Here is a 25,229-nt window from a genome sequence, read left to right as displayed (position 1 = left end):
TAAATAATTATATTAGACAAGAAAACCACAGCCTATATTGAGAAATCCCAAACCACACCAGGAATTAATCGAAATTTGATCCATGTTTTAATAATCAATTTTTGGAATTGAGTACCCAATATAACCTGCATCTCTTTGGTTAAGTTGAAAGAAAAGTGTCAATTCATCCATAAAAACAATAGCCAATTGGTTATTTATGTTATTCAAATACCTACTGTGATCAAACTTTGCCAAAAGGTCTGAAAATGTAATAATTATACATATAATCAAATAGCGCAAGCAACTGATAGCTTGACGGTGTGAACAAACTACTAGCATTGAAGTTTTTAAAAAAATACAACATCGAGAAGATTATTAAAATCTACTAAAAAAATAATTAATAAAAAAAAAGTAAAACAATTCAATACCAGTGTTGAAATCCAAAGCAAACTCTTCCAGGTCATTTCCATCAACTATAGTGTAAATGAGCTTCCGAGCTAGGGGAGATGATGCTTGTAATGGGACACCTAAAGGACTTTGTAATTCCACATTTTCAGGAACACTCATAGAATAGAACTGCTTATCAAAAACTGGCATTGATCTATCAACAACCTTTACATTAACAATAGCTTCACTGTAGCATGGAGTTGTACCTAAAATATAAAAAAAACACATGGTACCATAAAAAATATGCATTATACAATAACAACTGTAATAAGAAGTGATTAATTAAAAAATGTTACCTCCGTCATAAGCTCCGATCACAAGTTGATATTCTTTATTATGTCCTTCTAAGTTTTGTTTCAAGGAGATTTCTCCAGTTTTGCGACAAACTTTGAAAAGTTCTCCATGGCCTTTTTTCATTTCATATCGAACATCACCATTTTCCATACTGTCCATGTCTATGGCGTGAACTTTAGTAATTACTTGTCCTTTAATATCGTCTACTGACACTATGGCATAATAAGGAAGATTGACAAACATTGGACAGTAATCATTTATGTCTAAAATAGTTACATTGACAACGACGTGGGCAACACGTGGACTTTCTCTCTCTCGGTCATATGTTATTGAGGAACTTTTTGCTTCCACTATCAATAAATACATATCTTTTTCTTCTCTGTCAAATTTCACTCCTGTGGTTTGTATTGCACCGGATGTGAGTCCCATTTCAAACAAATCTGTTGGATTAAGAATTCTAAATTCAACATGTTCATTAAGTGTATTCCCAAGAACATTCACAACTGCAACAGTGACAACCTTAGTAGAATTTTCCATTACACTTCCTTCATAGTGCGACTTTTGGAATATTAGACCAGAACTCTCTGACTTTTCTACCCTTATATTAACTTGAGCAGTACTTGTAAATTTTCCATCCGTAACCCTTACTCTAAGTCTATGGAAATGCTTCAGTTTATCTGGATAAAGTATTGTGACCACTCCTTTGATGGTGCTGATAGAAAATATGTTAGCATTATCTCCATCAAGGATATCATATTTAAGAGTGTCATTTTCAATTGAATCCCGATCTGTAGCGTGTACCGTTACTATAGCAACATTTTTATATGTCGGTAGTAAAAGAGTGACATTATATTCACTTTCATCAAATTTAGGAGGACAATCATTGACATCTAGCACATTGATCTGAACTTCAGCTGTTGTTTCCGAGGACAACCTGGGTTTACCCATATCAGAAACCTGAAAATAAAAAACATAGTCATTTTAGAATCACTAATCGGTTAATTATAAGCCGTCCTAATAAAAATACTATAATTTATTTACCATAACATGAAAGGTGAAAAACGGAACGGTTTCGTGGTCCAATTCATTGATTATTTTTATAGCTCCCGTAGTAGAGTCGACCGTAAAATATTCACGAGCTAGAGGCTCCACGATCTCATAACTTCTTAAGGCATTTGTTTCAGAATCTAAATCTTCCGTCAATATCACAAGAGGTGCACTGTTATTAGAGAGAACAAGGGAGAAAACAGGTGCTGACTCTGATAAACTTCCATAAAAATATTTTGACAGGAATCTTGGAGCATTATCATTTTTATCCAGTACGTGAACGACAACTGAACAATGAGTGCTCGCAGAGGCCTAGAAAAAGATTAAAAATGCATTGCTTAATTTATTTAACAGGTGCAGAAACTTAATATTCACTACATTGTTTTGATAAATTACCATATTTGTAGCAGAGACAGTCAAGTTGTATAAGTTAGTTTTTTCGTAGTCTAAAGGATACTTAGTAGTCAACACTCCCGTAGATGGGTTGATTTCAAACATATTGAGATCGTCGCCCTCGGTAATTTCAAACAATAGTGAAGATGTACTACGAGCATCTAAGTGTTCGACATAAGTTCCCGGCGGTTCATTTTCATAAATTTCAGCAACGAGTTCATTGCTCAGGAATCTGAAACGAGACACAAAACATTAGGTACTGTGCAGGTACATGGATAAATATTATATTTTTTAATAAAGGTAAAGGAAAAATACCTTGGACTTGCATTATCGGCCATGGTGACCATAATGTGAACAGGGATTGACGTTGACGAGGGGTGAGGACCCGGGTTCGTAGCTTTTACTTGAAGCATGTATTCTGAAGCACTATCTAAATCTAGTTCTCTTAATACAGAAATATCTCCCATCTCTGGATCAATAGTAAACATATTGCCTATATTTCCTAAAAAAATATATTCATTGGTACAACAAAAAGTAACGACTGGTGTATCTCGGTACTGCATGATAAATTAATACAAAGATGTACACATGTATTATTTAGGATAGAGACAGTATAAAATAAGTTATTTTTAACTTAAACTTGCTGGTCCTTAATTTGTAAATACATAATAATAATACAGTTTATTGAAAAACATCTGAATTTAGAAAAAAAGGTACCATTTGTGATGGAGTACGAAATTAAAGCATTTTCTCCTTTATCCTTGTCACTAGCTAAAACTCTGACAACAGAAGTACCGATTGGTGAAGTTTCATACACCTTTCCTTGAACAATCTTATCACTGAACTCCGGTGGATGATCATTGTGATCAATAACGTGTATTAACACTCGTGCATAACTGCGTTTAGATATTAATGCCTGATCGCGGACCATGACAGTTAACAAATGTTCTTCCAATACTTCCCTAAAAACATAAAAATGTTATTTGAAATTATATTATGCTAAAATGTACAGCACTATCACATCACATATACTGGCAAAGCATGTGGATTGAATGAACAGAATGCAATATTTAAAGCAGTTTGGACAGCAAAAGTCACTGTTTTATAAAAAATTTAATGATCATCATTGTTTAGTAAAAATAAAGATATGGTCAACATTTTTAAATACCAACATATTTGTCAATTAAATCATTTTTACTATAAGAATAAAAGTGATATTTAAAAAAAAAAAAAATATTTACATGCCGCGGTTTTTCTCATATAATATAGAATTACAAAACTCTTAAAATTATTTTTTTGTTTTTTAATTCGATTTTTTAAATTGATTATTATACATACCTGTCAAGTGGTTCTTTTACTGTTAAATCGCCAGTCAATGAATCAACTCTGAATATTTTTGATGATATGGTATTTCTTCCATTAAGCAGACTATACAAAAGATGGTCTCTTCCTGTTGCTTGAAGTTTCAAAATGGGGTCTCCTCCCGAGAAGCTCTCGGATACATTGACCGTATAAAGATCCTGGCTGAAGATAGGTCCTTGATCATTGACATCGTTTATTACAATGATGTTGAGCTGCGAGAAAATATAAAGTTATCCCTTAACTTGGAAACAAGAAAATAAAAACATCTAATAATATTCAACGCGTATATATTGATTTGAATGCATGAAATTTCATACGCAGGCAAATACAATTATTATTGATCTCTATTTGTTAAATTGGCAATGTTTCATTAAAGGAATTCAGAAAAAGAATATTTTTTTACCTCTAGAAAATCACACTAAGAAAATTGAAATATAAACTTTTATATAAATTGAATGTAAATAGATTTTCATAGAAATATTAATTTGCCATGTCCGTTTAATAGATGATTTAATTTCAGTTATAAAGCAACTTACTTGAGTGTAAGCTTTATGAACTCCATCAGTAACACTGATGTTAAGAGTGTAATTACTCTGAGTTTCCCACATAAGTTTTTTAGCCAACAAGATGTTTCCATTTTCCCTTCCAATAAAGAAGTCGTTTCGTTCATCACCATCTGGAATAAACAAAATTATTATTTTAAAATATTTATTTTGTAAAAATCAATGCAACATTTTACATAAGGACAATATAAAATTTCTTTAAAGAGACATCTTAAAAAAACATTATCTTTCTATGCAACTACCAACCAAAATATTATCCTTACAACTCCTTCCTGGACTCATTTATTTTTTATTTCAGAATAATTTTTTATACATTATATATTGTTAGTTTTTTTTTTTTTTTACTTTTCTTTGACTGGTCCAAGACACTAAGCCTACCTATTCACAATGCACAGCAAAAAACAAAACAAAAAAACCATCAGAGGCAAAGAGGATAGAATGCCATATCATACAAAGTCTTTGCATACAGACCTTGCATCTTCTACATTCATACATATTCTTCTTCACACTTTTGTCATGCCCATCTTCTTGTTTTGGTGATGCCATGTCTTTGGTCGCCCATTTGCTCTACATGTCCAAATTAACGCACAACTCCTTTCTCGATTTCGTCAATAATGATTACCTCAGCCTAACATAATGCACCTATCGCAGGTACATAGTTTTACGACGCACAGACCTGAGAGATCGCATTTATCATTCAGCCTACATGAATTCTTGTTCTTCCGAGTCTATACTTCGCTTACATACATAAGGGTCAGCACTGTACAAGTACAATTAAGTGTCGTGAAATTTCGTTACACAGTACAAAAGCAGCTTTGCCAAAAATGAGTGATAAATTAAAAATATCTCATAAAAGTTGAACGTACTCACCGACAATATCATACCACAGTGTATCATTATCTTCATCAGTAGCTTGAATGAGTGCTACCAGAAATCCAACATTATCAGACTCAGTGACCTTGATAGTCTGTGAAGAACTCTTCACCTTTGGTGGATGAAGAGATTCTTCGGGTATTGCAACCACTTCCACTGTAACTCTTGCAGTTTGGGCCTTCGGTGGGGTACCATTGTCGATAGCTCGTATCTGAAAAAATAAAATGTCAAAGAAATTTTAAATCTACTTTGTGCTAATATGCTTTGCAAGAAACCAAAAAAAAACAAAGAGCAGGTTTGTTTACTCAAGTTACTTTATGTAATTTATAAAGGTGTGCTCCAATTCAATTAAAAAGAAAAAAGTTCAATTTATAATTTTTTTTTTAAATAAATTTGTTCACATCAATTAAAATAATCATTTCATGCTTGCCAGTAAAAATTTAAGGGAAAAAATAAGAGACAAACATTTTTACATTAACTAGTTATTTGGTCGGCATACTGCTGAAACATCATTGTTGAAAAAATACTAAGAACAGAAAACTTCTTAACATTTTAAAACTAACACAACTTTCGCACGAATTAGTGAGCGGATCAGGCCAAATAGGTAAAAAAAAGTGTTTTTATTTGTAAGTTTTTCAGTGATTTTATTACGTATAATATTTATTTGGGGCATGTTTCAAAATAATTTTAAATGTTTCCCTCGGCACAGGACACCCCTGAGGGAACATTATCTTTAATGTAAAAACAAAAACACAAAAATTGTAAAAGAATAAATAAACTTTTTACAAACACAACAGTTTATATCTCCTAAAATGTGGGGTAATTTAATTGTATGCTAAAGATTTATAGGACTTGATGGATTTAACCAAACCCAAGATCTGTTGCACAGTAGGCAAATGCGCTGAACATCGGTCACAAGGTGGACATAAAAAAAAAACATGTATAGATTTGTAATTTTTTTGCCGGATGAAATAATCATTAGCGATAATTTTGTGTTTTTAAGTAAAACGCTCTGCGAACTTACATTCAGTTCGTAAAAGCTTCCAGGTTCTAAGTCTGCGTTGCATACCACGACTCCAGTCCTGGGGTGTATGTGAAACTTGGCTTTTCCCTTCCCGGACTTGATGCTGTATGTGATGTTTCCATTTTCGCCTTCGTCTTCATCGTAGGCAATGACCTGCCATGAAAAATAACTAGGTTAATTGAATAGTCATAACTAAGATATGATCACTACTCATTGTCCTTTAGTGATATTTTAAATAACTTTAAATGGGAAGGGAGAGAAAAAGTAAATGTTTAATTTAATTTAATAAAACTATTGCTCTTTTTTTGGACAGATATTTTTTTCAATACTTATATTTATAAATTTGAAACCTAAATAAATATTTATCAAATAATGCAGGTCTCTATGTTGAGTCCCATGATAAATAAAATATAATTAATGATATGGTTTTGCATTAATGTTTATGTGACATTTCATGCATTAAAGTTTTTATTTTCAAATGAAAGATGATCTTGCATTTATTATTAATTGTATAATATTTCATTTGAAGATATTAAAATACCTTTGAATATTTCATTACAACAAAAAATGGTAAGAAGTGAAATACAACATATAATATATAGATATAATTAAGGTTTTTCAGTTAAGGGTCTAAAACGAATGTATCAATATTGTAAATTATATTTCTGTATAATATGCTGTTTCCAAAGAAGTCTTGAACATGAATCATGCATTTTCACAGTTGCATGCAAAAAGTGGTATGGATGTGATATGACATAGGAAACTTGTGTCTAATGTACTTAGATAAAATGTAGAATGCAAATTCAAAATTTAAATAAAAGTAGTGCGGGTGTGATAGTGATAAAAAAAAGCATTACAATATGTATAAATATTCTTACAGCTAAATTAAAAGAGCACTGAGAGTAATATCACCACTACAATGATAACAAGATCATGAAATTAAACGTCTAATGCTACAGAAATAATAAATGAAAGTAAAAAATATTTTACACAATATCCTCACTATACATAACTTGTAAAAAACCTAGAAAGGAAATAGTTAGCAGTTAAAAGTAAGTTTAAATATTCTTAACACGTTCGTGGCAAGCCAACAGTAGCCGTTATATTTGTCTCTCATTAAGGAAATAATGGCTTAAGCCATCAGTTCAAATGACAATGGTAGTGAAAAGACGGCTATATCCTACACGAAACTGAAGTCATTATATAGTAGGAGGAGATATGTGCCTCTATCAAAAAACAGTCCGTAACAAAAGCGTCCCAGTATTTTAGTCAAATGAGAACACAAAAAAAGCGTTTTTTCTCAAGCCTGGATGTTCTGTGCTGTAATTCCCTACTGTGCTTGGGCCTCCTGGCCTGTTTTGGTGTAAATAAAAAAATAAATATATAAGGTTAATCGGAAGAAGTATTAAAAAAAAAGAAAAGGATGTGGTGTGTCCATATGAGTGTTGTATCCTATGGGAAAAATGTGTCCGCTGAGTGAATCCTATGAGAAAACAGTGTCCCCCCGATTATGCTAAATGCTCCCCCATATATGTTTGAACATTTTATAGAAATTCAGTGTTTAAAATTTGTCGAGTAAAATAAAACTTCTGGAGATCAGGTTATTAGTGATAGCAAATTTCTAGTAAAATGTTAGAGAATTGAAAGTAAAACATTAAAGTTTGTTAGAACTTTTTTTAATGGAAGTTCATTGTAATTTATTATGGAAATGAAAGACGAGTGATACCTAAATACAATAAATTGGAATAACCTAACAATTAAGAGTATTTCATCCACTGTCATATTATGTACGTATAATTTTTAGTCTTAAAATAATAAAAGCTTTTTGTTTGCCCGAAAATTAGATGAAAATCTCAGGCCAATGACAAAATCGTGTATCTGCGTTTTGGCCAGTTCTGAAATATTTTTATACCACTTGGGTTAATTTTAAACAAAACAGCGAACACTGAAAGGTATTGTAAAATCAGACATTAAATAGATTCATAGTCAAAATGTTAAACTTTAAGCCTCAGCATCTCAAAATGGTGTTTTTGCAGACTAGCGATTTTGCCATTGACGATTTGATAATATGAATGATTTCTGCATATCGATGTTCCTGTTGTTGAACATGCTTCTATTCTAGGACCATGCATGCTGAGGTCGTGCAGAAACCTACCCGGAGTAGGGCTTGGCCCTGGGGCTCTCCATCATACGTCTCCCAAGGGGCGGATTCCTCGTCAGGAACGGTGTCTCCAGAACCTTCTACATCTTGTGCATCCCACCGCTTCTGGGATATTTTTCAAAAAAAGCCACACATAATGCCAATGCCAAAGGAAAACCAAAATCACCCTTACTTCACAAACTACTCAAATTGGTAGAAAAAAGGTAACAAGAAATTTCAAACTTCACAACTTAGAAAATAAACCTAAAATGTATGTTATTTGTATTACAATGTTTTCATGCTACTTTCACTTAAAATTTTAATGCTGTGTTGCATTAATAAAAAAATGTGTTTACATCTGTAAATGTCTATTATCAGTAAAATCTGTAAAAGATATATTATATGAGGCAATTATTATAAAATTGGTAATTGAAGCAGCTTTGTGATTCCATCCATCCATACTAATATTATAAATGTGAAAGTATATTTGTTTGTTTGTTTGTGCTTCATTCACGTCTCAACGGAACGATCGATTGACATATTTTTTTGCATAGGAATAGCCGGAGAGGTGAGAAGTAATACAGAATACTTGCTTTTCATCCCAAATTTGAAAAAAAAGTTGAATGTCAATAAAGAGTAACATCATTTGAAAATAAATACGCAGTAAGGTGAGATGTCAAAAATAATCAATTTGAAATGAATTCTTTCAATTTGTATAATTGACTTGCTTTATCTATAGTTAGTTTGATTTTCGTTTTGGTTTTGTAGTAGGATTTTGGATTTGTGAACAGAATAACCATACTGCATCACTAGACTAACGGATTGTCATATTTTTATCATAGTGATAGTTAGAGGACCGGCAATCGATCAAGCTACTTAGAAACATAGATATATGAAGACCTGTAATAAAATAGGGCTTAAATACCAAAAAATAAAAAATTACGTTGAGTATGAGGAAATGTTCTATATGCCTATGCCAATAACACAAATTAGAACTTATGTACCAGAAAAAAATATTTTATATCAATCTGAAGTCATGTATATGGGATGGAGCCTAAGTACAATACCCATTAACGCATATAAGGGCCTACGTGATTAATCGCAGCGCTAAGCATTTCATACAAAATGGCTGGACGCGAGACTTGTGATCCGGATACGCCTTTTACAACAAAGCGGAAAAGAAGTGGTTTTAATAAGTTAAGTGAAAATAAAAAGTTAAAAGCCCAAGGGAAACAATATTGTTCTACTAAAAATGTGATTGTACCAGCAATAAGTCCTCCGAATACTTCGGTAAGCCGATTTGTTTTTAAAAACTGTTTTGACAAATTTTTGATAAGTTTTAACTAGCGTTCAGAATCTAGGGATGTGCAAACGATGTCTGAGGTGCACAGGGGTCAAAGCACGTAGCCTGGGAGGAGAAATCGAGTGAACACGATCACCAAATAGTGAGTGATATTTTCTGCCATTTTTTAAATGAAGAACCGGCTGTCAAAAATTTTATGTTTGTATGGGGAATTCCAAATAATTGTCGGCGAATTTCGTTTTCGAATTGCACGGCGTCTGATATTTCAATTATTTTAGTATGGAAAAATATCGGCTTAAAATACAATCTTTGAGTGAATTACTAAAGTTTTAAGAATAGCGGAGTATTTTAAGTTCATTTGCATGATATTTTGCCTTATTTATTCTGAGATTTTAAAAGGATTTTTCTATATTTATAGCTGTAATAAGTGCTAAATTGACCCCGTTATACCAAATTTTACAAATTTTATTCAAACGTTTTAACTAAAATTCATGTATAATTTAGTATGTATTTCATATATAATATAGAAGATTAATAGCTTTATAGATGAATTTACAAGAAACATTGGGCATTTTCCTAATTACTCCTGCGAAATTATCAGATAGGTGGGTGAATATTTATTTTTTGGCAAGAAAGCGATAAAAATATGGCTTTTCGAAATGTCAAAAGTGAAATACATATTCACCCAGGTAAATAATTTGTAGTATTGCATTTAGGGTTATTTTTGACAGTCCTCCGTAAAGTTGACTTTTTTTTTCAGTTCACTTGCAAGTGCCAGAATGACTGTAAAAGTCTTCTTTATGATCAAAAACTGCAGTTGCATAAATAATTTTACGAAGCAGGTGACTGGTTGAAGCAAAGTGCATATTTAATGGGATTATTCCATATTTCAAACATTAAAAGACGGAGAAATGGTAAATACAAAAACCCATCAGAAAGCAAAAGGCAGTGTACTGTTTATTACACTGTCCCTAATGACAATGGTCAAGTAGTCAATGTCTGTCGTGCCACTTTTATTGATATATTTGGAGTAAGTATTAAGGTATTCGAGTCCTACTAATAGAGAAAAAAACGCGGAGAGACTACCCTCACCGAAAAAGGGGTAATAAGAAAAAATATCTAAAATTCGATCTTGAAGACGAAAACCAAGTCATCGGGCATGTTAAATTGTTTCCACGACAAGAAAGCCACTATTCACGAGCTAAGACAAGTAATAAATTAATTAAATTTAAAAATAAATAAACTAATTGGCGATATAAAAACCTATAAACTACGCCAATTAGATTACCAAAGCCGGATCACGGACGAAAAAAAAAGATTTACTCAACATGATCGAGTATATGCCTTCTGAAGAACACAAAAATTTCTACAAAAATCTTTTCCAGTAGAGAGTTATGATAGATATCTTTTTCCATTGATTAATAATTGTTATTTTTAATTTACATACCTACATTATAAATGATGTATTTTTTTGTTCAAAATTATTAGTTTTACGCATCCTTGAATTAAAAATCAGACATTTTAATGGATGTTGGTGATTTTATGTTTTTACGCTAGGCACTTAGGCCTGACTAATGAAATAGCAGTTGGTCTTAAGGCCTTCTCAATTACTTTGTTATTTTATACCCTTTTAAAATAATATTTTACTATATATTTTTCACTAAACTTATTTCTTACACATTTGTACACATTTTAAAGAATTAAAAAATATATGCTGTATACCAAAAAAACTGAGTATATCTTTAAACCCTTGTAACTTTTTTTCACTTTTCTGGTGCTTAGGCCCAATTTTATTACAGGTCTTCATATTATTCCAACGGGAAAATTCTTATTGGTAAACGACAAAACTAATTAATTACCTAACTAATTTCTCCCTAATACTGTGCGAGCAAAGCCATGGGTAAAAGCTAGTATTAAATAATTAACAAAATTTCACTTTGTTTAAGAGAAAAATTAGCACTTTCAGCCTCTAACGGGAATCATCAGAGTAATAAAAGCTAAGTAGTGGAATGAACAACGTTTATTTTATTTACATTTTTTATCAGAACGTAAGTTATACATATTATTGTATAACTTATGACATATTATTGTATGTCAATCAAAATGTAAAATCTACTGTTTAGTAAATATAAATGTGAAATGTTACATTTACATTATTTAAAATTAATTAGCGAGTCAGTAAATACACCAATCAATAATTTTAGAAGAATTACTTAGATTTAGAAGTACCTACTTTAATAAATGTTGAACCAACATATAGTCAATAATTAAATCAAACCATGCCGAGTACAAAATCACAAATAATCTACATTATTATTTACCATCAAAGACCGAATAAACAAGACAGTATACTGGAAAATATTATTTAAATATGATTAGTTTTAATGTTAATTAATTTTATGTATGTCAGTGTTTTCTAACCATTTTGAATACACAAAAAATTACAAAAATTACGAGTTAAAAAATTGTTTAAAAAAACTCGAAGGTCAATAAATTTAATGACGATGCATTAAAGTTTCTTTATACTGTGACGATGCTATTATTAATCTAGAAGTCAAGTGCAAGGTAGGAGCTGGAATTTCATTCTCATAAAATTAACGTCTTCTAAATTAAGAGAAAAGAAAAATATCCAGAGCTGGCAAGGGAAGCTTTAAAATTATAATTCCACTTGTCACATCCCTACCGTGTGTGGTTACTAAAGCTCTCTTCAATGGTGGATATAGAAACTAAAATAGAACCGCGATTCGAAAAACTGTTTTCACTGAAACTTTCGAGTTTTTACTGTAGTTCAGGTAGGACCTAAAACCCTTGATTTTTACTTTGACCTAGTTTGCGACCGCGACCCACAAGTTGGAAAACACTGATGTAGGCAATAAGTAATTATTGTTGATTTGAATTAATCAGTACATTAAAAATTAAAGCAAAATAATAATACTAGTATGATATTTTTAATAAAATTAAAAAAAAAAAAAAAAGTAAATAAATAAATATAAAAAAAAAATCTTTTTTTTAAAAAATACATAAAACAAATTATGTTTTACTTTTTAACGTGTTAAATATAGTATAGAATACATATTCAAATGTAAAATGTAATTATTTAGGTACATATAATTATTTGTGTAAAGATACGAGTACATCGATATAAATAATGTTATATTACAAAATTGACGGCATTTTCTTAGTAGGTAATAATCAATCAAAACAAATCTATTGAAGCAACCATTTTTTTTTAAATTTCGAATGAAATTTCATGTTTACTTAATGGATGATTTCATTCGTATACTCGTATATCACTTCATTTTTAACTTAGATTCCGAATCGAACACACTTAAAAGATTTTAAGCAGCAGGTAGCTTTCTGAAGAGCTTAAAAAAATACTTCGCGAGAAAATATTAGGAACCAAAAAGTAAAATAAGTTTTAACTCAAAACTTAAATCTTATACAATCTTCCAAATAACCTATCTACCAAAAACAGTCCGAAAAGAAGTGCTCAGGCCTGATTAGCACATTAAAAAAAATCAGACTATTCCAAAGTTATATGACCAAAAAAGTATAGGTACCTTCTGGAAGTTATACAAATAAATTTGTTTTAAATCATTGCACTATTTTATAAAGTGAAGTTGTAAAGAGATAATTAATATTTTCAATTTCTATAATTATCATAAATACTTATTTATTTATCTATTTTTTTTTTAAACTGTAGACTTAAATTATGTTATTTCATTGATAAGCAAATTTGAAAATGAATACCTACCTAGCAACATCTGGTTATGAATAACCTAATGATAATGTATTTATTTTATTTTCTAACTAAACAGGGATGATACACTTTTGTTTTATTTTAATATACATTTTATAAAATGTTGCTAATTTAAACGCTTTTGTGGTAGTAAAATGAACATTCTAAAAAACTGTCGAAAACACTGGTTAGTTAAATTTTAATGCACAGTAAAATAACAAATATACTTACTTAGAACTTATTCTTTGTACTTGAAGTTTTAAATAAATAAATAAATATAAAATAAATAAAAATGTAAATATTTATGGGCCGTGTTAGTAGAAATACCCGGTTGGGATTTAACAGTCAAAACTTTTACATTAACACTTCAAACTACTACCAATGCCAAAGTCACGAATGTACATTTCGGACAGTTTTGAGATATATCGCAGATGTTAGTTTTGAACCAAATAAATTGTGCAATGAGACCAGGGTAGTTACCACAAGAGTCACAGAGTGTACGTTCATTTGGCGGAAACGAGAGCAAAATACGCTTTTGATTGCGGTAGAGTGAAATAGACATACGAGATACGAACGAACTTACGAAACGAAAGTGGAAAATGAATTTATCTGTACTATTTCTAAATCTTTTTTGTTTTAAACATACGAAAAAGAAGCCATCTCGAAATGATTTAAAATACAAATCGCAACCAAAACAACAACTGTTCGCCAAACGGACACCGAAGAAATTGTTCTTATCATTTCCCAGTCGTTAAGATGCGTAGATAAATATACCGTTAGGTAAGGGAGCCCTCGATGACTATATCGACGTATATACCTTCCACAACTGTCAAAACTTGAAGATACAAGGTCGGTATTGTATCATTGTAATCGCTCGGGCAAATTTAAAAGCATCTATCATTACTATAAAAAAAGAATACCATATTATCTTTTACAGGATATTTTATTTTTTCTTTCTTATGCTACACAAAAATATTATAACTGTCTATTATTTATTATAGGAGCAAAAATTCATTAACATTTTCTTGTATACCCACGAACAGGCCATGCCTTTGTGGGATTTTTTTGTTTACTATTTTTCTATTAATATGTATTTCGTTGCTAAGTAATTATGCTTTATTTTTTTAATACTCTGTTTCATTATTATGTTTATTGTAAAAAAAACAAAAAATAAAAAATAAATTTTAAAATCCAAAGAGGAAGCTTAGTGATTTAAAAAAAAGTTTTTTTATTTGTTAAAAGATTGTTGAACTAAGCCATTTAAAAAAAATAAAAAATATGTGTCGTATTATCAACGCTTTGATTTTTGAAGTTTCGTAATTTAGAAAAGTCGGTGAGTTTCCTTGACATTCAAAAGGAAAACCTTGTACCTGTCCAAATACAAGGCTACCCGGAAACCGAAAATTTATCACAACACATAACAACGCTATAGCTGATTGGTTATTGTTCACCTAAACCTGTGACGTTTCCAAGTAGTTCATTTTAATTAATTTGTTCATACATTTTAGAGATGCTTCACCGTACAATTAAACTGAAAATGGACACAAAATTTAAATATTTGTGTAAATCATAAGAACGTATAAATTTTTTTTCTTCATTTATTAATAAAAATACATTTTACAAATGCTGTAATTTTTACCGCGTTTTTATTTACGTTAACAATTTTTTTAATCAGTTTCCCGTAGTACTGAACTTCCTCGTTGAAATATAATTATCCAGTTTTACTTTAAGCGTCAACATCTCAAAACCCTGTTTTTGCAAATTCGTGATTTTGACGTTACCCGAATGCGGTTATAAAATAGGTTTTGTTCTACAGACCTGGAATCGAGGGTTGTGTTTCTTCCCAGCGGGGACCCTGACGGAGTAGTACTGCTCCAGGAAGACGGGAGAGTGGTCGTTGATGTCCGTGATGTCTATCTGGACCCTGGTGCTGGAGAGCAGTTGAGGGTCTCCTCCATCAGATACCTGCACCTCCAGAGAGTGCTGCGATTGGCTTTCGCGGTCCAGGCGGCGACCAGTTGTCGATATCATCCCTTGAAATGCATTAATTAAATTACGATCCTACTCTACATTATATCGAATTACAGAAGTAAATTGCATTAATCGATATATTTAATAGCGTAAAAATCTGTGGAATTCTTATAAAAAAGTAATTAATTAAACGCAATTAAAATCTCTGAGGGGATATGAAGTCATGGTTAAGTTGATATTATCATACATCAACAATTTTTGGAGTATGTCAGATTATGACAGATCATAAGCCCTGTAAGTGGCGAGACTTTCGTATTCCCTGCTAAACAATAGTTTACCTCTCTGTTGCAATAAATTGATATTTTCATTTTATGTTCATTTTGCAAAATGTCTTTGCGCTGAGATTTAAATACCTACCAAAAAAACAAAAAGCTTACATTATACATTTCCTACATTCCATACTCTAACTTAGGAATTATGGTCTTGTTTGGGCTTAATGCAGCCAATCTCGATAATCCCGCTAATCTCAATTGTCCATCATTTAATACCAAATGGATTCACGAAAAGTCTATTGGCGAAGGTGATAAGAATCGAAGTAAATCAGAGCAATTCTACTAATTAACTAAGTCAAAATCGGAACATATTGTGTAGTAACAATTTCTTACAGCGCAGTGTTTTAATTGTATATAAATATCTACTTAGCCGAGAGTGATGTCAATCGAAGCTATTTTGTCGATAGTCTTAAACCTAATTGGAAAAAAAATAATCTGTACTTTTGTTTGCTAGATTATAGTTAACATTTGTAAGTCTAGGCCACGATTACAATGGGAAGTTAACAGAGTCGAAGAGAGATAATCTACCTGGTCCAAGAAGAAGTATAAAAATTGAAAAATATTTTCAGGCGTTGCCTAGAATGTAGGTGAAATAATTCAATCAGATGAATCTCACCCGCAACAATAAAGGTTTCAGCTTTTTAACTTCAAAAACGTCAACAGATGGAAGAGTCGAAGGAATATAGATGTTCAAATACAGGCAGAATGATGAGTGTTACACAGTGTGAAAAGTGGCCACTTAAACCAGCCAACGACAGGTCATAAGCCCTGTGGATGCCTAGACTCCTATATTTCCTTCTGTAAAATGTTCTTCATGTCTGTTGTAATATGTTAATATTAACAGCTCCCTAGGGGGTTGAATCCAGTCCTTGTCTATAAAAATTAGGAAAACTCAAAACATTGTTCACAGAGTTATATTCAATTGTCTATGAAGAAAATAGAACTTTGCGTATGCAAAATTGAATATTCATACAAAATTGTTTTTGAAATATATATGTCTAATTGAGGACCGTTTTTTCAAAACTCGACATTCGCTTGAAACGTCATTTTCAGAGAGGGTTTTTCGTGATTCACGTCAAATCACATGAACAATTTTTTTTAGGCCTTAGGTTTGAAGGTAATCTGATTGATAATTTATATATAGTTTATAATTTTATTTTATATTTAATACTTTTATATTAATATACACGATAAGACTTCTATATTTTTTGAAGTCGGTTTTTAGCGTGATATGGTGAGTTTTTTCGGGCAATCGATGCGTCTCGATATTGACTCGGATTCACAATATATTTTTTTAATCGCCATGTGGGACGAATATCGCGTTTTGAAAAAACGATCCTCAATCCTCAGTTACCGACAAAAATACTTCAAGTTTCAAAACATACAAATATACAAATTGTCGTACGGAAAATTCGATTTAACTTTATAAACAATTGAAGATACCAGTGTAACCGGGGCCGTGGTACAAAGAAACCTACTGTAATATCAAGTAGACTAGAGCTAACCTAATTTCGCGGTTAAGAGCTTAGGCGACCAGTAGCCAGTGGTATCATTTTGTTCCCAGCACCGTGCTCTCACATATTGACATCTTCTATCAATAATACTTATCACAAAAATTAATCATTATTCCGAAAAAGATAAAATCTAAAGGCATAAGACCAATAATTAGTAATTTTTCAAGAACATTAATAAAATCTAAAATTAATAAATAACGTTAAAAAAATGCAACTAATTAAATTCCATATTGATGTTTTTTTTTGCTGTTTAGCATTTTGTAAGTCGGTTATTGCGACAACCAAAATGAATAATGATATATTATTGAAATTAAATTACTTTTGTAAACTCGGAATAAAAATTCGCTAGCCGCTTAAAGAAACGCCCTTTCGCACTATTGCATAGAACAAAAGCGTTCCAAAGTTTCAGTTTCAGTTTGCGCTTGCAACTCTCGGCTTGAGTACCTACGGCCCGTTGAACTGCTGTAAACTGTAGTTAACTTCGTGATTGATAATCATATAATGTTTTTTATCGGTATGAGCGACTCTATAAGCGAGTAACGTATTTTTACTATAAGGTTATAAACATAAAACATTATATTATTAAGTCGGGACTATATATACAAAATAGTTTAAGAAATAAACGCATTTGTATACAATTATTTAATATTTTACCGACATATTCACATAATACAACAAATAAACACATACTTTCAAATAAAAATACAAATGAGCGATTCAGCAGTTTTCAAATCTACGTATAACTCAATAATTTAATAGTTTTATAATTTATATACCTAATATAAATGTATTTCTAATGGTATTTTAGTATTTGAAGCGTACTTTTTATTAAGAACAAAACAACTTTAACGCTGAACGCGTATCCTGAAAACGGAAAATCGTTCAATTAAAAATTGTTTTGAAAACCATTTATTAGTAGCGAAAAGTAGGAGAGGACGACAATATAAGGTTTAGGTTTAGAGCTCCGGTAAAACCAGTTTAGAAGTTCGACGCGAAAATAATTGGCCATAAAGTTAACTTTCCTGAAAACCTTTTTAGGTTTTAGTGCTTTCTCTTAAAATCTCCAACAATGGGTTAGATAATATCTACCATAATCACAAAGAAGATTCTAATTAATACGATCCTCGAACGGGCTAACCAAAACTAATTTTCGCGATAACAAAAATAATAATAATGCCACAGAAATGGGTTTTACAGAAATAAGTTACGAATGAAATCATGAATATTCAGTTACCCTTTTACGCCTTTAACATAATATAAATAGGAACCCCTTTGAGAGCAGAATGATTATCGTGAAACTGTACTCGTAAGAGGATTGCTATAATTACTATTTTGGACAAGACAAGTAAACATTTATCATTATGGCGTATAACGGTTCGGGTTATTGAATATTTAAAACAAATAGTATTTCGGATACTCCGTCATCCGTCAAACATCTAACGTGTGATGTTAGTAAATAAACAATGTTAAAAGTATACTGGATTTATACCTAATAAATAATAAAATATTCACGTTTCCTTCAAACTTCAAACCCACTTTTAGAGATCCAATTAACTCAAATTACCAGTTAAAAACAATAACGCTTTCGATGGCGGGACGTTTAATCTGGGGGTTTCACCGGGTGTTTATTAAATGTCAACCACTCCAAAGTATTTATCCGTTTTTCTTTTTCGGTTATTTTGCGGAGGTGGCCACACTGAATTTACCGCAAAAACCGTACTATATATTAATTAGTGACCGACTGAAACGAAATATTCAGCCGAAACCGAAATCGAATTTCGACCTCTGTTCTAGTTTCGGCCGAAACTAGAACAAAATTTAATGAGTAAATTTTTGGTTCGCTGTTATGTTATAGGGGAGACCGGGGCTAGTGGACCCACTTTTAACTGAGTGATTTAAAAAAGGGGGAAAAAAGTATCTTACCGATGGAATATTAATCGAGTATTGCAATATATACATTTGACTATGTGATCATACAAAAAAAACTTAAAACATCTGCCTGTAAGGAAGCAATTATGTTTACAGTAAATCCCGTCCGGTGGGTCGATCAACCCCGGGTGTGGGGCTATTAGACTCATAGTATTGGGTTAGTAAACTCATTCCAAAATAAAAGGATAATGTTAGATAAATCCAGTAAAAAATATTAAAAGGCATACTTTTTGTTTAGATTATTTATTCAATAACAATTATGTACTTATAGAGTGACAGTATAATAAAACAAAACAATAATTGTAAACGTAAATAAATTTTAAAAAAACTTTCTTTTTGGATTGATATAAAGCGGTAATAGGTAAGTTTTATGTTTAAAAAGAAGTAAACATAAGATAGTAGATATTGTGATTATGCATTGGGTGTAAATAGCGTTCTCAAATTAGGTGAGTCGAGTACCCAATGCCGCTGAGTCAACTAGCCCAAGTCATTACTATTATGGATAAGTTATTAGCCATAAGATAAGATAAGATAAGTTATAGCGCCATTTTCGTAATAAAATACCTCAAGGGCGCTTTACATAGTGATACTATTGTTAAATTAATTTGATTGAAGCTTTTAAATTTGTAATTTAATTAAAACAATTTATTTTGGTGTCACATGCTACGGATTTATTCAAATGATTTAGAGAACAAGTGGGTTTTAAGTTTTTTCCGAAACATCACTTCACTTTCACAGCCTCGCACCTCTGCTGGGAGAGCATTCCATGCCATAGGGCCTGCGACCGCAACTGCGCGTTCACTAAATTTAGTGCGCTGTTTGCGTAGAGGTATAATAACTTTTTCTCTCGCTGTAGATGTAGCTGATCTAAGCGTGAGACGCCTGTCAGCTAGTTCATCTAGAATGCATAGTTCCCTTAGATATTCCGGAGCAGAGAAGTCGTCAGTTTTCATTTGAAAACATTATTTTCAGTAAACGACTGGTCTAACAAGAAAAACAACTACCGCTATTCACTCATGAAAGATGCAAAATTATCATTCGCTATACGTATATATGATTTTGTTTACTTAAAGGATAATAAAAAATAATGAAATAGAAGTAAAAAAGTTACTCAACGAAGTAAAATATTGAAAATCAGCTCTAAGTGAATTGATTCATGTGTTGCGATCCAAAGGAACACAAATACTAATCCGCACCGGCCACGTTCCAGACGGGAGACGGGAGAACGCCCTCTGTTGAGAACCGGAAGAGTTATCACCGATGAGTCTACTAAGGCCTATAGTCTACTAACCCCGGTCTCCCCTACATATAACGTATACGTGACAGTTCTTCGATGTACGCCATAGGAACTTTAACGTATTAACTGTAAAGGAATTACAAAAATATAAATATGAAAGATCTTAGAACTACGAATTACTCGTATAGTCAACAAATCACAAAATCGGCCGAGTCACGAGCCATAAAATGTATTCGAGTATAGCCAAACGTAACCCGACACGTCACAACCTCAGGTTTCGGCTGGACCGATGTTTAAGAAACCGGCACCGCGGCCGAAACTCGTTATATTAGCCGAAACTAGTTGAAACAGAAACCGAAACCGAAACTTCAGTCGGTCACTAATATTAATCATGAATATTTACTGACCATTTTTAATAAGTTCTCATCTGATCGGATAAAAAAATCTGCGCTCAAAATTAATTTATTATTCATATTTGCTCCAAGTGGAACGAAATCTTATATTAAAATCATAATTTATTGAAAGTAAATTCAGAATTGGGCAATTCTATTGTTAAAAATCCCTTTTCTTTATTTCCTCGCTCTAAACTTCCTTACAGTGCTTTTTTGTATTATCTATGCAACATGTTTTACTATTTTTTTAAACGTACATTTTTAATTTATTTATTTTATTTGAAACTCAAAATACATTTCCTTTATTCTAAGATAAGGTAAATTTCTGAAAAATTGTAATCGGATGCATATATTCCTTTTATATTAGTTTATGTGTATATTTCTGTTATTTTTAGTAATTATAAAATGAACGTAGTTTATTTTATTCAAAGGGTGTATGTTTCTTTCACTGACCTGTAGTGGTGTTGATGGTGAAGAGACCTCCAGGATCGCCGGAGAGGATGCGGAAGGAGATGCGCGAAGTCCTGTCGCAGTCCTCGGCTGCTAGCTGCAGCACATGACGACCGCCGGGAGAGTTCTCCACAACGCTGCCCCGGTACATGCTCTCCGCCGTCAAGGGGACGCAGTCGTTCTCATCCTCCACGACGATGTACACCTGTGGACAGTCATCACCATTAACTAATTATATTAGTAGACGTGACTAGATGTGGATATTATCCATGCTAACTGTTTCAAGTTAAGCTCGGTTTACGGACAGAAGGGATTGATTGTTGTCCGAGACTGTCAAAAAGCTTCTATTATTTGTTTGTTCATTGACACCCAATAGCCGTCATACAAACTCGAAAAAATCACGATTTACTCGTAAAATACGGTGCTTAAAAACCTCTCTGCAAGCGGTGCTGTACCGTCGCGCAGTGTTTCGTTTCATACAAACTAGACGCTAGAAAACGATGACGTCGTGGAGATATTCCCAGATAATGAAAATGGTAAAGTCGCGCTTAATTTAGATAATTAATACAAGCGTTGATTATTGGGTCCATTTGAAAGTGTAAATATTTTTTGTGATTATAATTTACTTTTATTCTCTCATTGTCGCGCTACGAAAGTTGTTTAATCTCTTTTTTTTTGTGTGTAATAAACCAAAAATTGTAAGTATCTTATCAGTTGGATTTTCTTTACAAAAGAGCATAATCGCAATTATATCAAAACCCACATTAATCTCGAATTTCGGCAGTTGAAATTGTCAATATTATTGTAATATGCAGATATGCTCGTAATATGTACAGCATAACAGCACAAATATAATAATTTACTTAATTAATTTCAATACACATTGGACAATATTATCAAACCTTTGAAACAGTCCACGAACCTATGAATAAAGTTAATTATTTGATAGATTTGTTGTCAAACCATGAATCTATAATATTTAAACAATTACTAGAAATAAGCAAATAGTAATGTAAATATAATCGGGTTTTGTACCTACCTACTGAACAGGTAAATAGGATAATTAAATCATTTACAATATTAACATTTCTCACTATTAAATCATTTTGCACTGTGTTGTTTTACATGATTTTAGAACCCCCAATGTAAATATAATATTAATAATTTGTCTCTGTATAAATAACATTAATTTGTACGTATGTAGATTAATTATACTAATCTATCAAATATAACATCTTTTGTAGCTTTTGAAAACAAACAGTGTGAACGTAAGCGTATTTTTAAAATTACAAATTATTTTAATTTACAAGTGATTTAAATTTCAACCGAAATATCCGTGTATAACTTCTACGTTACACATTTTAAAATCTGATCACATTTGCTTGCAAAAAAATATTAGTTCGTTTCGACTAACAAAAATCAATCGAAAGTCGGGTACATAAAGTTTATTCAAAAACTCATTTATAACCGTTCCAGAAAATTCTACGATCAGCATAAAAATAACACCAGTGAGTTTAAACATAAATTATATTTTTTATTAATAGAAAGAAGGGAAATTCATTATACAATCGCTGCAATGACTAAGCATTTCACTGACTAATGATTTATAGGAACTTAATAGAAAATACTTTTTCGAATCAAATGTCAGTTTGATTCAAGCTGCTATTCTCTGCTGTTTTCGTAAACAGATATTACCATAATGTAATCATATTTTCTGGCTTAAGCTTTTTTGCTTGAACGACTATTTTATCGTGACAAAACGATTACCGGGTTTCACGTGCACGTCAGCCTTCATTATACAAATATTAATACCGTATTTACAACCACAAAGGTACTGTTCTGCGAGAACTATTCCCCACGGCCGTGTACTGCGGAAGGGTTATATTAATATTCATTTGTCAGATAGAAATACATCGCACAGAGCTAATAGCAGGACGGCACCAAGTAAGGGAAGGTGATGTACCATGGCTAGATTTTCATACAAACGTGTTTAGTTTTGTAACCAATGAAATTACTCGCTGTCATTTCAGTAGAAATGTTAAACAAGGATATTATTTTGATTGAGCTTTAACGTGGATGGATTCTTTAAATGACGATGTTACATAATGTCTTCCCTTTTATTACTGTTCTGTTACAGCATTTACTTTGTAGAATAACTACTACTACTATCATCACGCCATTTCCCCGTAGAGGTAGCAGAGAGAATGGACCGCCACACACGTTTATACTGACATACATTTATAGCTTCTTTCACATTCATACATCTTGTCATACATGCCCTTCGGTTCTGCCTGCTTTTGACATGACCAGACTTAACATTTTGGTATATGTGTACTACATTAAATATATGGGAATAATTATTATCAAAAATGTACAATGGGAGGTACAGTTCCATTCACTGGTTTCCAGATTAAGAAAGCTGCGTCATTTATTCTGCTCTCTTTAGGAACATCCTGGACATTGGCACTCTCAGAACTGTGTATGTTGCTCTTTTCCAGTCGGTGGCAACCTATGGTATAGTGGGCTGGGGAGGTTGCACAGCGTCTATCATGAACCCCCATGAAAAATGTACAAAAAAACATTCCTGGAGTGATTCTTCGATGTCCCCCAACTTTCCCATTTGAGACAGTGTTTCAATTTATGAAGGCACTGGATATTAGACTTTTTTTTAAAGAGTCATTGACACATTTCTAGTCATGCGGCTACAAGAGGAGATCCTAGTAGAATGCTCGTACTAGGTTTTCCTGTGGTTTGAATTATTACATAAAAAAAACACGTACGACTTTTGCTCAGATAAATTTATCTTTTGTGGCCACAAGAGTATTCAATGTCATAGATAAACATATTAAGTTCTCCAAAACGAAAGCCATTTTCGGGAGAAGTGTACAAGTTTGGATTTTTTCCTAAGGGAAGAGACCATTGCAGGAGACTGCTGCGAGACATTGCATAGATATATATATGTTACTATTGAGCGTACACTTCACCTTGATGCCCAAAATTCCCTGACTGTCAAACCAAATCATCGAAAGGGTCGAGAGTTTCAAATAACTGGAATTATATGTTACGGAAAATGGCAGCATTAAAAAAGAACTGGGAGTGCGGCTAAGAATAGCAAGCGCCACATTCAACAGTTTGAAGGCTGTCTGGAGATCATATATTTACTCAGTGAAAACCAAATGCCGCCTATATAACACCTGCATAACACCTATCCTCCTCTATAGATGCGAATTGTGGCACCTCACAAGGGCCCAAAACAGCAAAATACTGAGTTTTGAGAATAGGTGTCTCAGAAGAATCTTGGGTGTGCGGTAGTTTGACTTTCTGTGGAGTGAAGTAATAAGAGAATGGACGCAGCAAACTCCGGTGACAACTGTCACTAAGCGGATGCGATACGGTTGGCTTGGCCATATACTGTAGATGCCTCCTGAGAGCCTTAACCGCGCTTGCCTACTTTACAAGGCATCAGGTTCTCGACGTCCTGGACGTCCACTGCTGACTGTTCGTCGGCAGTTCATGTCAGAACTACGAGACGCGAACCTGACTTGGGAAGAGGCACAGGAGCTGGCAGCCGAAAGAGATTCCTGCAGGATCTTCGTGGAAACCACATGCTCCAACTAGGGAGCGGACATGGAATGATGACTATTGAGCGTGTTATCCAGATGTTTATTTAAATTTTTGTTTATGTTATAATTTTTGTGTATTATTCTTTAGTAGAATGCATGCTTCCACTTTATATTATGTTGTATCTAAACTTAACCCAGGGTTCTTGGCCTCATAGAGTTAGGGATACGTTTTTTTGTAATATGCATCTTTATATGAATAAATAAAAATAAATAAATATATACATACATACATTTACCACACACAAATATTTACACTTTTATTCGGAATACCAGAAACTAGTTGTGTTCTAAAATTAAATTCGTGTGTGGTTTACACATTGCAACGGTTAGTTCGTGGAGGATCTAAAAACAAAATTTTATTTAAAGCTTAAAGCATGATAGGAATCATTAGGCTCGAAGTTTACTACATAAAATACCGAAATATATCAGAGAAAAATATTTGAACTGAAAACACCTTGCTTTCAGTGTGTGAATTTGTTATATAATAATCAGATTTATACATTTATTTGTATCTAATTTAAGTTTCTACCTGATTCCAAAATCCATTAAAGTATGCTAAATAAACTATCATTTGTTACAAACATTCTAAATTATTAATTTAATCCATTTAAAATGCT

The 25,229-nt window shown here is 32.3% G+C and overlaps 1 protein-coding gene across 1 annotated transcript in view; it reads right to left on the bottom strand.

The window, feature by feature from the left end:
- Positions 1–25,229, bottom strand: part of LOC148280129 (fat-like cadherin-related tumor suppressor homolog) — a 64,465-nt gene that overhangs the window by 24,313 nt on the left and 14,923 nt on the right. The window contains exons 3-15 of the mRNA XM_088228880.1: positions 20,993–21,194; positions 14,983–15,197; positions 8,138–8,248; positions 5,983–6,135; positions 4,956–5,169; positions 4,059–4,198; positions 3,499–3,734; positions 2,878–3,122; positions 2,476–2,662; positions 2,164–2,392; positions 1,762–2,079; positions 723–1,677; positions 408–632 (exon numbers count right to left, since the gene is read on the bottom strand). Coding sequence (XP_088085006.1) covers positions 408–632; positions 723–1,677; positions 1,762–2,079; positions 2,164–2,392; positions 2,476–2,662; positions 2,878–3,122; positions 3,499–3,734; positions 4,059–4,198; positions 4,956–5,169; positions 5,983–6,135; positions 8,138–8,248; positions 14,983–15,197; positions 20,993–21,194 — 3,430 coding nt within the window. The remainder of the gene's footprint in view (positions 1–407; positions 633–722; positions 1,678–1,761; positions 2,080–2,163; positions 2,393–2,475; positions 2,663–2,877; positions 3,123–3,498; positions 3,735–4,058; positions 4,199–4,955; positions 5,170–5,982; positions 6,136–8,137; positions 8,249–14,982; positions 15,198–20,992; positions 21,195–25,229) is intronic.

This window comes from Micrasema longulum, unplaced genomic scaffold (assembly GCF_059751315.1).
Source record: "Micrasema longulum isolate JH-2025_06_02 unplaced genomic scaffold, ASM5975131v1 h1tg000613l, whole genome shotgun sequence".
Lineage (NCBI taxonomy): Eukaryota > Metazoa > Arthropoda > Insecta > Trichoptera > Brachycentridae > Micrasema > Micrasema longulum.
The sequence above is the reverse complement of the archived record's forward strand: the minus strand, read 5'-3'. Positions and strand labels throughout refer to the sequence as shown.